The sequence below is a fragment of the Barbatula barbatula genome (assembly GCF_947034865.1).
Source record: "Barbatula barbatula genome assembly, chromosome: 7".
NCBI lineage: Eukaryota > Metazoa > Chordata > Actinopteri > Cypriniformes > Nemacheilidae > Barbatula > Barbatula barbatula.
The window spans coordinates 17,960,338-17,975,761 of NC_136770.1; the positions used below are offsets into that span (position 1 = coordinate 17,960,338).

The window sequence follows — 15,424 nt, forward strand, 5'->3', positions numbered from 1 at the left end:
GGCAAGTGACAACTCTTGTCATCAACACTTCCAGTGTGACAACATGCATGTTGGGCTTTTGCTCATCATTGAAATAAAATAAAATACTGTTAATACGTTAGTAATAATATTAAGTAAAAATAATATTTTGTCTTTGTAACATAACAATGCACAGTATAGAGTATTTTAGATAGTCGACATTATAAAAAAGTTTTTAGTTTCACACCTTTATATCTAAATACAGTAGGTGTAATTTACTCTTCTCTAGTAACTGTATGCCTTGAAAACTAGTCCAAGTATAATACTGTCACGGTGTTCGTGTCTTCAGATGTTATTACAATACAGATAGTACTCCACTCTGTTCTTGAAATAAATGCTTTGAGAGTTAATAGATTGAACACTTAAATTAGCCGAGTTCATAGCTAGATACACAAACCGTAATACCCCAGAAATAACATTACATGTTCACGTTAGTGTTATATGCATTAGCTAAACACAGACATAAGGTACACAAATATTTATTTAAGACAAAAAATAGCTCCACCGAATCACAACTTGAAAGTGTGACTAACAGTTCCAAATAGTTGTTTTCCCCCCTCTTTCAAGGATAGTCATTTAACATATCCTGCAGTGAATTTGCCAAGACTATTGAAGTTATCTTCGGTGAAATGACGCACACGCAGTAAAACCCTGGGGTTATACTCTTTTGGTGTCATTTGAAAAATGAATTGTCACCATTGTTTCCTCAGAAGTTCTTCCTTTGGTAGTTTAAATAAGAAGGACTTAAGTTTCACAACGTAGACATGATGTACACGCATCACGCAAGTGTTTGGGGGATGAGAGTGAAGTTTTCGCGCCAGGCCCAGCAAAATGTAGTCGAGGACTATTTCTAGTGACGTAGATATGTGGCGGTTAGAGACTCGGACTAGGTCATGTCTCGTTTGCGTGATTCAGAGTCGACTCCCTTTTTTACAAGGCAAAAACAGTGCTAAGTAGCAAGTTTGAAGGTGAATGAATAACAGACTGCTTACTTTTAAACACGACAACATAACACACTGGATTTAATGTTACTTGCACCATAACTGTTATTAAAGAGTATCAACTAATGTTAACAGATACAGCTTTTATGTATGACGAAATGCTGAAATTAACATGAACATCGTCTTCAGAGGTGTATAAAGACGTTACACATGAAGCTTCATGTTTTATTACCTTAGAATGAGTCATTTCTATCTACACACACCCCTTACATGGAATCCGCCATGTTGTTTCTACAGTAGCTCTGAATGGACAAACTGCTTCACAGAGTGTGTTTCCTTAAAAACTCCTTCGGCAAAGAAGCGAAAACGTGATGATTATGTGTCAGCCACCTTAGTGACTCGATAGGGAGGGGTGAGCCGTTTTTATTTATTTATTCGCAACCTCACCACTAGATCCCGCTTAATGTCATACACTGGACCTAAAGGCACAATATGTAATTTTCGCTGCTATAGGTTGCAAATCCGTAAGAAAGGTGTAGCACTTGTCTCCACCTTCACTGCCGATATAAAATAATCCAACAAGATGCACAAATCATGTTTATGGATGACGTAATAAAATAACGCTTTACAACCGTTACATTGTACACGCTAAAACTAGCACTCCTCTATCCTCGACATTACTGCTTGGACACGTCAGGACTGATGTCATTTGCCCTCATTTGGAAAACCACTTATACCTCCGGGTAGTAGAAAACCATCAAGTATTCCATTTGGGACACAATTACTGTCAAACACACACTGTAAAGGTATTTGCAACTACCGGTCAAAATAAGTCATGTTCACTTTACGGTTTTAGTTTACTTCACAAAATTTTTGAATGATCAAATTTATTTGTGTACTATACTATTTACTTTAGTAAAAATGTACTGACATGGTACTGGTTCATATTATAAACTGATATTTAACTATAGTTTATGAGTAAATACAACAGAATACTAAACACATTTTTTCATGCAGGCATATTGTATGGTAAAAATGGACAACGCTGAATCCTGAAAATGTTAATGTATTGGAAAAAACTAAACACAATGTGAGGAAAAAACGAAACATATTTCATAGGGCTCTAGTGATATCTTGGGCTATAGAATTCTTTATATGATTTTTATGTGCTCTTCATGCTTCTCCAATGGTTCCCATCTCTGTGATAGGAAGCAATGCAGCAGTGGTACCAACACTACCAAGCTCAGAGCTATGGCAACACAAGCCAAGAGACCACTGCAGTTACAGAATGCCCAAAAGAGCAACCTCAGGTAAGCACACGCACCAGCTACAATACTATAGTAATATACCCACGACTGTTTAAAAGTTAGCGTTACTTGACTGAAATATAGACATTATATTACGTTTTTATTTATTTATTTAGTTTGTTAATCTAAACGTGTATGCAAGCGTGAAAAGGATTATCGAGAGGTAGAATGTACACTAGTTTTAAAAATTGTATGGTTCTTTATCTATATGATAATAATAAAAATGAACAAATGCAGAAAGGTCAGTGTGTGCGTTTCTAGGTATAGAAACACAAGAGTCAAGTCCCATGACAGAAAAACAATGTTTTGTGTGTGTGTGTGTTGTAGGTGGTGGTCTCCTCCTCATACGGAGACTACAGTTCCTACATGCATGCTGTCAGTCAGTACTATTCTCAGACACAGATGAGCCAGACAGCTGCTCAAGTCTACCAACCCCGAGATGTCAGCAAGGTACACGCGCACACACAGAAAAACAGAAACACAGCCATGCTCACTCTACCGTGTACTTAAAACAGCTCAAGAAAGCATTTTGTACTGGAATACACACATATACGAATCTACTACATACTGTTAACAGTCGACATATTTTTCACACTGCAAACAGATGTCAAAAAGTCAAGCCGGGCCCTCAGCTGTGTCTAAGTATCTCCCAGCTGACACCTCATCTGTACTGATGGAGATCACTCAATGACTTACTGCACAACCCTCGTACAGTCACTGACCAAAATAGACCAAATATCCAGCCATTCATTTCTCCATAGACACATACATAATGTACATCTGTACGTCTGTTTAAATTTCTAATTGTTATGCTGATAACATGCATCGAAATGGACTGTATTAAACGCAACAAATGCAAAACAGATGCATTTTCTTGAGTTAATCCCTGGGCTTTGCTGTATAAACGAGTTGCAAATCCATTAGCTTGTGTAAATGGGATATCAGGTTGTGTTACAGGTCACACTTTACATTCCTGTCTCAGTCATGTAACACTCAGGACAAGATATATCCTGCTGAAAACTCTCCATCACTCTTCAGTACACCAGCTGGATGTGTGTGTGTGTGTGTGTGTGTGTGAGGTGTAATCTGAACAGCGGGGTCGATGAGCAGTGTGTGTGTGGGTATAAATGTTTGATGATGTCATTTTTTGTCTCACTTTAGGAGGTGGAGGTGAAGACGCCCCTGAGTACTCCTCTGCACAGCTCTTTGAATGGCAGTACCCAGCCTCTTTTGCCTGCTTACAGTGCCCTTCCCATCATGCCAGGCTTCATCACAACCACACACACGCCCAGTCCTGCTACGCACACTACCCCCACGGCTACAGACTGGAATCAGTATTACTATGTGAGTGTGTTAAATGCATCAATTATACATCATAAACATAAAAATACACAAATATTTACAGTTTTTCTGAATTTACCATTTATACAGGGAGGTACGTGTTTAGGTACAATTATTATTTTGGTTTCCTTCAGTGAACTACTAACAATATCTTTTCATATTTCCATCAAAAATTGTTTCCATTTGCACTTAAAAACGTTAAAATAACAGAAAAGCTGGCAGGAGACAGACACACAGACAAACATTTTCTCACTGCTGTTCACTAAAAGACAGACGCATCCAGAGATGAACGCCTCTTAACTGCTGTCTTACCCATTTAACAATAGACTCTTTATCATTGTGCAAAAGTCAGAGAAAATATCCTCAAACGCGCGTGTGCATGCATGCGTGGGTCGGCGTAAGCGTCAGTCATTTACTGAATATCACACAAAAAACCTGTCAGTCATTTCCTGTGTCACGCACACACAAAAACTCAATAGATGTCATTTCGCATGTAAGAACATTATTAACAATTACCTCTCGTTCTCTCTCAGAATCAAGCTCGAGGACAAAAGCGAGAATACCCCACACTGCCAACACAGGAAGTGACATCAGAGGGGCCGTATGTAGGCCAACACTCACAGGGTCTTGGGGGCCAGTATGCCGATTTCTTCAAAAAGAAGAGGATCTAACCTCCACACCCACTCACTAACTCACTTACACACATACACACACACACACACAAACACACACACCTCTATGTGCTGTTGTCATGTTCAAGCCTTAACTCTGTCACCTATAGCTTATATTTATGATGAGATTGTACATTTTATTGTGTGTTAGGTCTCCTCTTCTTTAACCTTTCTGTGTGGTACTGTTTTGATCTCTGTATAAACCAGGCAGGGCGACGGTATGACGCTTTACAGTTACTGATATTTCTCTGTTCTACATTTTGACCTCTCTCCTAGGCGAGGCGTACCATTCCACTCCAGCGAGAGAAAGAGAGAGGCGGCCGTTCAGTGTCCGAGTTTTACTGTAAATGGTTAAGGGCTGATAAAAGATAGAGCTACACTCAGAGGAATAACATTTTCTTTTTTGCTCGAACAGGTTAGGGCATAGCTGATGTATCTATATTCTGCAAAACGAGTGTATTTTTTACAATGTACAGATATACCGAATATATTATTAATATCGCTTTACGTGTCATACATGTGTTCTTGTTTATTGATGCCCAGATCAGCTTTCCTGAAGTGTGAATACGTCAGGCGCTGATCGTATATTGTGTCTTGAAATGTTTATGTACACACTGCTGTATCTGTAGGAAAGATCAGCCATTCTGAATACTGCAATAGCCTTAAAACAACAGACATGGCTACGTCAATAATCGCTTATCTTCTCTGGAGAATTACAATGTACTTACTAAGAATTACAATACAAGGTCGCTTCCCTCCAGTAAGGGTGGATTGACCTCCCTATAACTTGTGACGCTACAGTGCTGCCCGATTTCTGTAAGAGTAGTAATACATAGTAACAGTAGTAGTAATAAAGTGTTTGAAGGATATGTGATGTGACGGAGGTCAGAGAGATGTATGGGTGCCAGTGCTCTGGTCTGTTTTCTGTTTCTGATCTTTGTTTTTCAACAAATTAATTCATATCAAACAAATCTTTTAAATAAGCAAAACATAAACGATAACATTGCTCAAGGCATGCAAGTTTAATCTTGTCCTGTTGGCTGATTTTGTGCATTTCGTTTTTCTCTTTTAATAGAGGTATTTGTTTTATATAGGTGACACAAATCTGCCAATAAAAACAAGATAAAGCGCATACAACATTTTTTATTACTTTTGCCAGAAAACAAGATACGTATTAAGCATTGGATTTTTTGCAGTGTGCTTGGTTAGATGCAGTCTTAAATTGTCTTAAAAGGAGATGTTTGCTTTGTCACCACACAGCACAAACACAGGCCTGGCACATTCACGTTTGATTGAGGCTACGTGCCTTGTTTTTCTACTCTTTTGAAGCGATCTTCTTTAGTTCTGCTCTCTCTGAAAGCCGTTCTCTCACCTAGACAATAGATTTGAGGAGCCCGTGTTATTGTGTCCTAGTTATTTTGCTTTATTGCGTTATCGACTACTATAAAGACAATCCCAAATACATAGCAGTACCCGAGGCTCCGAGACCCACTTTCTGCACCTAAACACCTAAAGGCCTTTTCGAGGGAGTGCTACAAATGACAAGAATAAACTCATTTAAAGGAATAGTTCACCTTTAAAGTGAAAGTTATGTCATTATTTACACACCCTGTTTTCAACCTCTTTGATTTTCTTTATTTTGCAAAACACAAAAGATACGTTTTAGGTGAACTATTCCTTTAAATCAGCTTTTGGTTTATGTACCTTTGCATTCAAGCCGTGTTTGTTTTTAGATCCTCAGAAATATTACTTTGTTTCAGAACTACAGGGATTATTTAAGAACATACTTATGGTCTTCTTCTTACAAGACCATTCCTTTCGTCTTCCCCCTCCTGTAATAATCTCAAATGTTCTTCAAATGAAGGCAAGTTTTTCCTAAATGAAAGTAAATCTCTGGAAAGATGGAGGATGGGAAAGTGTGCCTACTCTTGTGACCCCTAGTATTCCTCCCATGTATTTTAAGTTGAGACTGTGCATCGTTCCCATTTCGCACAGCAAGGTCAGCGGACCTCAATATCAGAACGTTCCATCTCCGAACGAGTATGTGTGCGCTTGTATCTCGAAGCTTTGCAATACTGAAGTGTGTCTTGATGTAGATGGTACAGGCACCTGTTCAAACATGCAGGGGGATTAACACTTGGGCTTTGTACACATATCGCAGCCTGATTTTAGTTTACAAGGTTGTAGTTTTTTTCACCTTGAATTAACATTTTGCAATATTTTATATCCAGACTCTGTTGATATTGCTTAACTGTGAATAAGCTATTTTTAGGAAGTGGAATTTAAGCATGCAAATCATTCTGCAATACAACAAAAAAATCAAGGTTTCTTTTCAGTAGATGTGTCAGCGCTTGCTGCTTTTGAGTATTTATTCAACAACAACAAAAAAAGATTGTAATTGTATTTATTTTGTGTGTTTATGTACATTTGTCCTGTTCGATACTATTTTGTTGTTATTCTTTTTTGAGGAAATGGTGTGGGGTTTGATTTCGAGCGGACGGATTTGTTTTGCATTCCACATTAAAGGACAGAAGAATTACACCTGCTCTCTTCGTTCATTTCTATTTTTAAATCCTAAAAGAAATATTTAGAAGTTGATTCGAAAACAAGTTTCTTGATAAACCTTCAGCTAGAAGATGAATTGTGTTCTGTTCATAAACACAAAAAACTTTTAATATAATATACAAACAATGTAAAATACCGGCAGCTCCCTTACGGTCGACTGCCAGCCATACAAACATAATAAAACAGAACATAAAGCCAGGCCTGGTCCTCTCTCGCCCTTCCCTGCTGTCGCTCATCTCTTATGCTTCCGGAGCTCCTCCTCCACGGCTCTCGTCCCGCCCTGCGAACCAAAGCCTTCCCTCGGATATATGCATAACTGCTTTAAAGTGATAAACGAATCTTAATCCTCCTTAATATACAACCATCTGACAGAAGCATGCCGCACATTTATCAAATTAAGTTTGCGTTTGATTCCATTTTGATAAAAAACAGAACACAAAATACAACAGTATTTTATAGAAGTAAATGGTTAATTGAACGGTAAAGCCCACATTTCCACATGCCCATCGCATATTGAATATTTCTTGGGAGCCATTTCATAAGCTCTACTGTCCCCTAGTGCCTACTGTAGGTATTTCAGTCAAGCAATGTCTCCACAACCAATATAACATTCTCACAATCCTTCAGTTGATAAACTCTGCACACAAGTTCAGTGATCCGTGTGGAATTTTCCGACATTACAATCCCCTTCCATGAAGGATGTCAGCTATCAGCTGGACAGTCAATGAAGACGCGTTCTCTCGCACACATACCCGAAAATCCAATCCCAGAGCGTGCGACATACTCTGCACGTCAATAGTCTGAGAAGGGGGGCACGACCCCCTCGACGTTCGGGAAAACAGTCGTCTTTTAACCACGATGAGGTTCATTTCGCAGAGATGGGCTCTGGTATCACACATGCTTTGGGAAGCTTCCATACAGCACATGCTGCAATGCATCATTTGGGTCATTTATACATGCAGCACGGTGGAGGCTCTGTGACGGCACAATAAGAAGCAGAAGAGGTGTCACCGAGTCAAAAGCAGGTGTAGCGGTTTAGCTGCATGTTAAAATAATGATGAGCTTAGCTCACCAAATATGATTCCCCACCAGGTCTATCAAGATCACATCCATGAAATGAGTTATTTAAAACATCAGTTTCAGTCAAGGAATTAGTATCTCATTTTGCTTGCTTTGAAGCTTAAGGAGTCGTAAATATCCCATGGAGAAACAAAAAGGTTATCAACGCTTTCGGAGGGGGAGAACCAACCTAAGGACCTCCTTTGGCTAGGTTTGACTTTTGATGATGGCTTCAAGAAACCAGAACAAAAGGGGGCGGGTTTATGGCTTTTCTTTTAATGATCCAGCCCCTGCACAGGACAGGATCCGTGTACTTCTTTCTCCACTCTTGTATGGGTTTTTAAAAAAAACGAGCCAATCAAATGACTGGCAATGAAGTGTTAGCATAATCGGAAAAGAATGCAGGATGCTTCCTGATGTCCGTCAGTGGTTCTAGCAGGTTTTCTTCCTTTCATTTGCGATCATCTTTGACGTCACAATGTGTGTGATAGAGTAGAGGGAGAATATATCTGAAAGAGTGCTACACTGCACATTTATACGACTTTTTTGTTTTTACCATTTTTTTAGGGTGTCTCTGGCAAAAGAGGCGGAGTCTGTGTCCCATTTTAGTTCAGCAGTTTCTGGTTGTCAATCATCTGCTGAAAGGCGGCGATCAGTTCTTTGAATTCGATCCGTTTGTTGGGTGTCGCCTCCCAGCATCTCCTCATCAGATTGTACAACTGTCGAAACACAAAGAGCAGAATTAAACACGGACACTAGAGATCGCCATGTCCTTGCCTTTATTTACCTAAGCATTCAGTCTTTATAAAATAAAGCGTTATTTAACAGCACTTAGTGATGGAAGTGTTTGCGCCATACATTTATTTGTTTTGTTGATCACAAAAGAAGATACTTTCAAGTATGTAGGAAAGCAAACAGTTCTGTGGCAATTTTGACTACGATTGTAATTTTTCCTCCTATGGTAGTCAATGATGACCAAGAACTGTTTGGTTACAAGCGCTCTTACAAATCTGTGTACATATTTGAAACAACTTGAGGGTGAGTAAATGATGACAGAATTACATTTTGTCCCTTTAAGCTTATAATAATATTTAATTTTGAACACAAAGTTATTACCCAATCAGAGCAGCCATCTGGCTTTGGAAGCCTCTTTCCCTCCTCCAGGACTTTGACCAATCGGGTGACAGTCATCTGACCGTGTGTTGGACCAATCATCTTGAGGAATACCTATTTGGGGGTGGAACAGAATAAAGTCACTTGACTAGAGTATCAATGTTCATCCATCTCAAGCATTAACTTGGCTGAAGGGCTGTTTTACTAGTCAAACTCATTGTGATAAACTTTCCTGTGGCTCAGTGGTTAGGGCATGGTGCTAGCAACTCCAAGGTAAAGGGTTCGATCCCAGGAGATGGCACACAGACAGAAACAAATATATAGTACAATTGCGATGCAAGTCGCTTTAGATAGAAGCGTCTGCCAAATGCATAAATGTAAATGAAAACTAATGAATCTCTCAAATCCACATCCTAGGACAAATGTTTTCCCTAAACACGCTGAAAGTGGGGATTGGTTTACAGACGTCTATCAGAGCCTTTGGGTTATACATCTGCCACTCTGGGCACAGACTGGCACCATCTGCCACACTCGAAGAGAAAATGAACTACCAGAACTACAAGAACCCGTTACACAATGGCTTCTTTCAGACTGCAGGTCTTTTTATAAAACGTAGCGTAGTGCGGCCCGCTAACAAATCTGTATTACCCTTAGAATCACTGAAATGATGCGGTCATGTTTACACAGAATACTAATGAAACTGATATATGATGATGTCATCTAACCGGCCGCTTACCGACATAGGGCTGCATGAGGTGTCGCAGTACGTGAGAAGCTCGTACATGGTCACTCCGAAAGACCAGACGTCAGACGCCCTGTAGAATTTGCAATGGATCAGGCACTCCGGAGCGTACCTGGGAAACAGAGAGAATGGATTTCCCAGCAATAGAAAAGAGCATTTAATACGTCTATATAATTCAATAACTCCTGATGGAACGTCACATTCAGTATTGAGGTTTACCAGAACACAGGGCTGTCCAGGTCATCTTTCACCGTGTAGTAGCCCTCGTTGTCCTTAATGCTTTTGGTCAGGCCGAAGTCTCCGATCTTCACCGTGCCCTCGTTTTCTACCAGAACATTACGTGCCGCCAGGTCTCTGTGGATGTAGTTTCGAGACCCAAGGTAGTCCATGCCCTGTAGAAGAGGTCAGAAAACAGCGGGGGTGAGAAAGTGCTAAAGCTCTGAAGTTTTGTTATCAAATCCCACAGTCAAATACTGTGTTGAAATTCAAATGTGCCGTTACCTGGCAGATCTGCACCGCGTATTTCAGGAGGGTTTTCTGGTCGATGTTAGCTTTGTTTCTGGGCAGGTATTCCTTCAGACTGCCAGCCGGCAAAAACTCCATGATGAGCTTAATGGATCTTCCGCCTTAAAATGGAAAAAAATGAAAATGTTACATTTACAATCCACACATCAACAGTCGCGCATCACTAATGATTTCATGATTTACCTTCTTCATGACAAATGCCCTTATATTTGACGATGTTCTCGTGGTAAAGTTCTCTCAGGATGTGAATCTCACACCACAGGTTACTGCTCTGCTCCTCACAGTTCTCCGGCTTCAGAGACTTCACGGCCACTAGCTCTCCGGTCCGATCCCCTCGAGGATCATACCGACACAACTCAACCTTCCCGAAATGACCCTGAGAACGCAAACAGATGAATCTCAGTCCAACCGAAGAACAGTAAAGCGACAACTAGGGTTGGGAATCGTTTTTTAATTTGCTCGATTCCCATTCTTATTTCGATTCTGCTTATCATTTCGATTGTTATCGATTACCAGTTTCCATTCCACAAGTAAAACATCAACAGAAATCAACCTGTATGGTCATTTTAGCCTGCTTATTGATTTGTTTGCAAAATATACATATTTATGAGCACCGTTTTGTGAGCGTATATATATATATATAATACAGGGGTTTAGTAAAAAATCCTGAGCCTGGACTTTTTTTGCAGGGTTGCGAGAGAAGACACAACCGCATGGTTATTTGTCAAACCAAAAAGAACATTATTAGAACATTACATCCCTTGAAACTAACTAATAGCGTGCCAGTTTTGACGTTTCTTAAACTTTGATGCTATGCCATGTGTGTATGGATCACAGAATGACTCGAAAGAAGTATATATTATAACCCACAAAAACAATAAAAACATAGCTTAACATACCACATTCAACCGAATTCATCATAATAAAAATACTACTTGCACTACTGAGGGTGGTATTTTTAGAAGTGACTAGATCTATGATGGATTTTGTACTCTAGTAGTAATTGAATCATTAGTTTCATAGGTATTAATGGTGATGATATGGCACAAGTCACATCCACAACACATAGTAATGAGATCACAGTTGGTCAAAGCATGAGCTTGTTTACTTCTTTTGTAACAATTAGTGGAGGCAGATTTATTATTCATTTTTAAACTCCTACTGGCAATGTTTGCACCACAAACTGTGAAACGAAAAAATATAAAATCACAACGTTTGCGGAATCAGCAGTGTTTGCTTCTCTTTTCATTTGTTTGAGTGACTGTTTGCTTGCTACTTTCCAAGGTGATGTCTCCACTCCACTCCAAGTCCCGCCCCATTTTAATTCTGATTGGCCAGTAATGTTTGTTTGGTTAAGAGTGATATCTTTGTTCCTCTCCTACCATTGGTGGCGAACTTATGAACTCGAACCGATAAAAATATTATTGTTTTTAGTCAATTTTTTCCGCAGTCAAACGTTGCAATCCGAGATCTGAAAAATGTAAGCCCTGTAAATATATATATATATATATTTTGGAATTGTTCTTTGATTCCCAACCCTAGCGACAACCTTAAGCTGTAAGTTCACACTTGTGGGGTAAATACCTCTCCGAGGTCTCTGATCTTCTTGAGGAATCTCTTCTCGAATACAGTGGGGTCCATCTCGAGCGTGGGAACTGGCTGAATGGAAGGGTCTGGAGAAAAAAACAACCACATTAAAAAACAAAAAGAGGAAGAAATAGGCTGAAAAAAGTTTTTTATGCACTTTCAAATAGCAAAGCTCACTCCACCCAGAATGTGACCTGGTCTATAAAAAAACCCAGTTGAAGTCATTATTGGTGATTTACTGTTTTCTACAGAAATCATCTTACATAATGTAAAGAGCATTCTGTGAAAATATAACTTAAATATCTTTAATATTGTAAAAATCTATATTTAGGATGCCAACATTCAGTATTATTTATGCAAAATAATAAAATGTAGTGTCAATAAAACCATAAATTCTATTGTATCTATTCTTTTGTATTATATCTATTGTTTACAGTGATGAACACATAACTTATTTTCATCATTTTATCTTTATAACTACAGTACGTTGATGTTCCTAATCTCATAATAATTCGGTCACTCACCTACTTGTCATTTCAAACCTGTATGACTTTCTTTCTCCCACAGAACACAAAAGAAGATATTGTGAAGAAAGTTGGCAGCCCAACAGCCTTTCACTTCTATTGCATATACACCAATGCAAGTGAATGGGTGCCGGTTAACAACATTTTTCAAAATATCTTCTTGTGTTCTGTGGAAGAAAGAAATTCAAACAGGTTTGAATGAAAGTCAATTTGGGGTGAGCTATCACTTGAAAGGACAAAAAATAGGAACTCCTGAATACTTCTAACAGCACTTCTTCCTATTAACCACAAGAGGGCCGAATTGAGATCAGTAAACACATTTTCCCAAACAAGGCAACAGACTATTTAAGCTTAAATTTTCACCCTAAATGTCTTACTCTGTTTTTCCACCATGTCGATGTCTCTGACGATGGCTCTGAAGAAGGGTCTCTGCCGGGGGTCATAGGTCATACAGTGGGTCATGAGTTTGGCCAGTTCTTCGCAGTCAGGAGTGGCCAACTGACACTGGGCTGAATAAAACATCTCCTTCTGCTCAAAGACAAGAGAAATATATAAGCAAATATTTGATGGCAAAAAGGGTACAAAGTGATATGTGTGTGTTTGTGTTGTTACCTCTGTGAGTTTCTTGTCTTTTAGAGGGATCTCTCCATTATAACAAATCTCCCATAGAGTTGTGCCGAAGCCCCACTTATCAGCTGCCACACTCAGATGAGCCGTGTCCTGTACACACTCGGGAGCAATCCACGGAATCCTTTCCACACACTCTGTGGACACACACATAGCGTGCTGTCATGCTATGTTTTTCTTGATATGACCTTTAAGGGCTGGTTCATTAAAAAAAGCTGGAAATTGTTTCATCGTTCATTCACCCTCATGTCGTTTCAAATATGCGTGACTCACTTTCATTCACTCCATTAAACACCCACATTATTGTGTACAGGAGTGTTTCTAACAAACTAGGCCTTTTCCAAGTAACTTTAAACTAATACCTGAAAACCTCTGAGCTTTACTGAATGACTAACACTTATTTTGCGGGATTTCATCATCTTTTCATTCTATCACAACACATAAAGGTTGCGATACTGGTTCAGTAGTAACGCTGTTCAAAACATGATCCCTCTGAAACCATTATCACTAGGACTGTCAACAACTATTAATCGCATCCAGAATAAATGTTTGTTTACATAAAATATGTCTGTGTACTGTGCGTGCGTATTCATTTTTTATGTAACAAACATTTACATACATATTAATGAAGTATTTACAAGCATTTATTTATATTCACCGATCATTTTTATTATACACGTAAATGTTTATAATCAGTGTGATTAATCAGGATTAACAGCGCTAATTATTTTAATGTCTCAATCTTTCTAATGGGCTTCCCTCATTCCAGTCTGTCTATCACACACCTCCAAAAAAACACAACCAGTCTTTCCTGTAACAGTTCATACTGCACCGCTAACAAAGAGCCTTTCTTGTCTCACAAGCCCTTCTGGGAGTCGGGCTGGACCTCCGCCAACAAAATTCCTGTCAGTTATGGAAGTTTCCGAGCAGTACATTTTCACAGTCCACTAGACCCTTGCTATCAGATCCAAAGCACTCCCACAAATTCAATTACACTAGACAAACACAAGGCCGCTGTTTTTCTTACAAGTGTCACACTGGATGACCATCAATATTCTGAGATGAAAATAAAGCAGGTATCTCAAATATTGTATAATGTTTTTGGTTCTGTAACACTAAATGAGATATTATGGAGAATTTAGGTTTAAGGAAGCAAACAGTTCTGGGGCACCTTTGACTACCAATTTAATTCCATTAGTTCTTTCTGTGGTAGTCAATGATGTCCCAGAAGTGTCAGTTGCTTACATTGCTTCAAATATCTTTCTTTGTCTTTAACAGAACAAATACATTTATACAGGGGGGTGGCGTTTGTAATTCATGACTGAATTTTCATTTTTGGGTGGATTATCTCTTTATATTTTAAATCGGTTATAGATGTTCTGTGTAGTGTTAAAGAACTGAAACGTTCAATCTACGATGGGCGTTCAATCTACGATGTTCACGTTATAAGGCATGTTCATAAGACGAACACAACTCGTGCGTCTACATTTGTAGAATCACCAAATTGGTCATAATGTCCAATATCATGGTTTATAGTATGTTCATAAAATGGAAATGATTTCTGTTTTTTTTATTGATTATTTTGTATTATGACCACCTTAAAAGTGCTACAAAACAACACTTTTTACAAAGTGATCATAATGAATCGCTTACCCTGTCTGCTCAATACAGTAATGGGTATGCCGGGGTCACTCAGTTTAATGAAGGGTCCTCCCACTCCCTCCAGACCATCTCGAGCCACTAGAATGTTCTTACTGCACACGTATCCATGAACCAGCTTCTTATCCTCCTACAGAACACACACAGCGATTAAACAAAATCATTAGGGCGCACCTTTTATTTGCTATGATAATATTATTTGCTGCAATTATGATAACTGCTAATCGGCACAGATTAGAATACAAAATGTCAATATTCACATGTAATGTGTACGTTGTTATGCGTTTGTCTTTACCAGATAACTGAGGGCGCTGGCCAACTGTTTGGCAACCTGGAACTTCCACAGGGTGGTGAGAGGGGTGGTCTGTATGCGCATGAAGAGATCCAGAGGACCGTGCTGAACAAACTCCTCCACCATGATATCTACAAGCAGAGAAAGTCTCATGTAAATAAGCACAGTTATGAAATGTACTTCTCATCAGACAACCGCAGTTCCTTCTCAATTATTCAAATTCTTTTGTGCAAACTAGCAGACCCACCCATCACATTGATATCCCTCGGCTATTTACGTCAGTCAAATAATAGAGCAGCAATAGCAGTTTGAAATGTAACCATTCAAAACATTTACTCTACATGACACATAATCTGATCTTGTTCAGCTCTTTGTCTTTACTGTTAAATGATAAAACAGTACGGAGTCTAGAATTCGAGCATGTTACAGTCGATGTTTGATTACTTCGCACTT

The 15,424-nt window shown here is 39.0% G+C and overlaps 2 protein-coding genes across 2 annotated transcripts in view; one reads left to right on the forward strand and one right to left on the reverse strand.

Annotated features, from left to right (window-relative positions):
* raver2 (ribonucleoprotein, PTB-binding 2) overlaps positions 1 to 5,355 on the forward strand; it is a gene marked incomplete at its 5' end in the record, with an annotated part of 50,743 nt that extends 45,388 nt beyond the window's left edge. The window contains 4 exon segments of the mRNA XM_079460435.1: positions 2,168 to 2,269; positions 2,594 to 2,716; positions 3,428 to 3,610; positions 4,141 to 5,355. Of these exon segments, the coding sequence (XP_079316561.1) occupies positions 2,168 to 2,269; positions 2,594 to 2,716; positions 3,428 to 3,610; positions 4,141 to 4,278 (546 nt within the window). The 3' untranslated portion in view covers positions 4,279 to 5,355.
* A 1,580-nt stretch (positions 5,356 to 6,935) lies between these two features.
* Positions 6,936 to 15,424, reverse strand: part of jak1 (Janus kinase 1) — a 30,864-nt gene continuing 22,375 nt past the window's right edge. The window contains exons 14-24 of the mRNA XM_079460434.1: positions 14,975 to 15,102; positions 14,674 to 14,809; positions 13,006 to 13,157; positions 12,771 to 12,921; positions 11,867 to 11,955; positions 10,466 to 10,658; positions 10,259 to 10,383; positions 9,977 to 10,149; positions 9,752 to 9,869; positions 9,019 to 9,129; positions 6,936 to 8,621 (exon numbers count right to left, since the gene is read on the reverse strand). Of these exons, the coding sequence (XP_079316560.1) occupies positions 8,508 to 8,621; positions 9,019 to 9,129; positions 9,752 to 9,869; positions 9,977 to 10,149; positions 10,259 to 10,383; positions 10,466 to 10,658; positions 11,867 to 11,955; positions 12,771 to 12,921; positions 13,006 to 13,157; positions 14,674 to 14,809; positions 14,975 to 15,102 (1,490 nt within the window). The 3' untranslated portion in view covers positions 6,936 to 8,507. The remainder of the gene's footprint in view (positions 8,622 to 9,018; positions 9,130 to 9,751; positions 9,870 to 9,976; positions 10,150 to 10,258; positions 10,384 to 10,465; positions 10,659 to 11,866; positions 11,956 to 12,770; positions 12,922 to 13,005; positions 13,158 to 14,673; positions 14,810 to 14,974; positions 15,103 to 15,424) is intronic.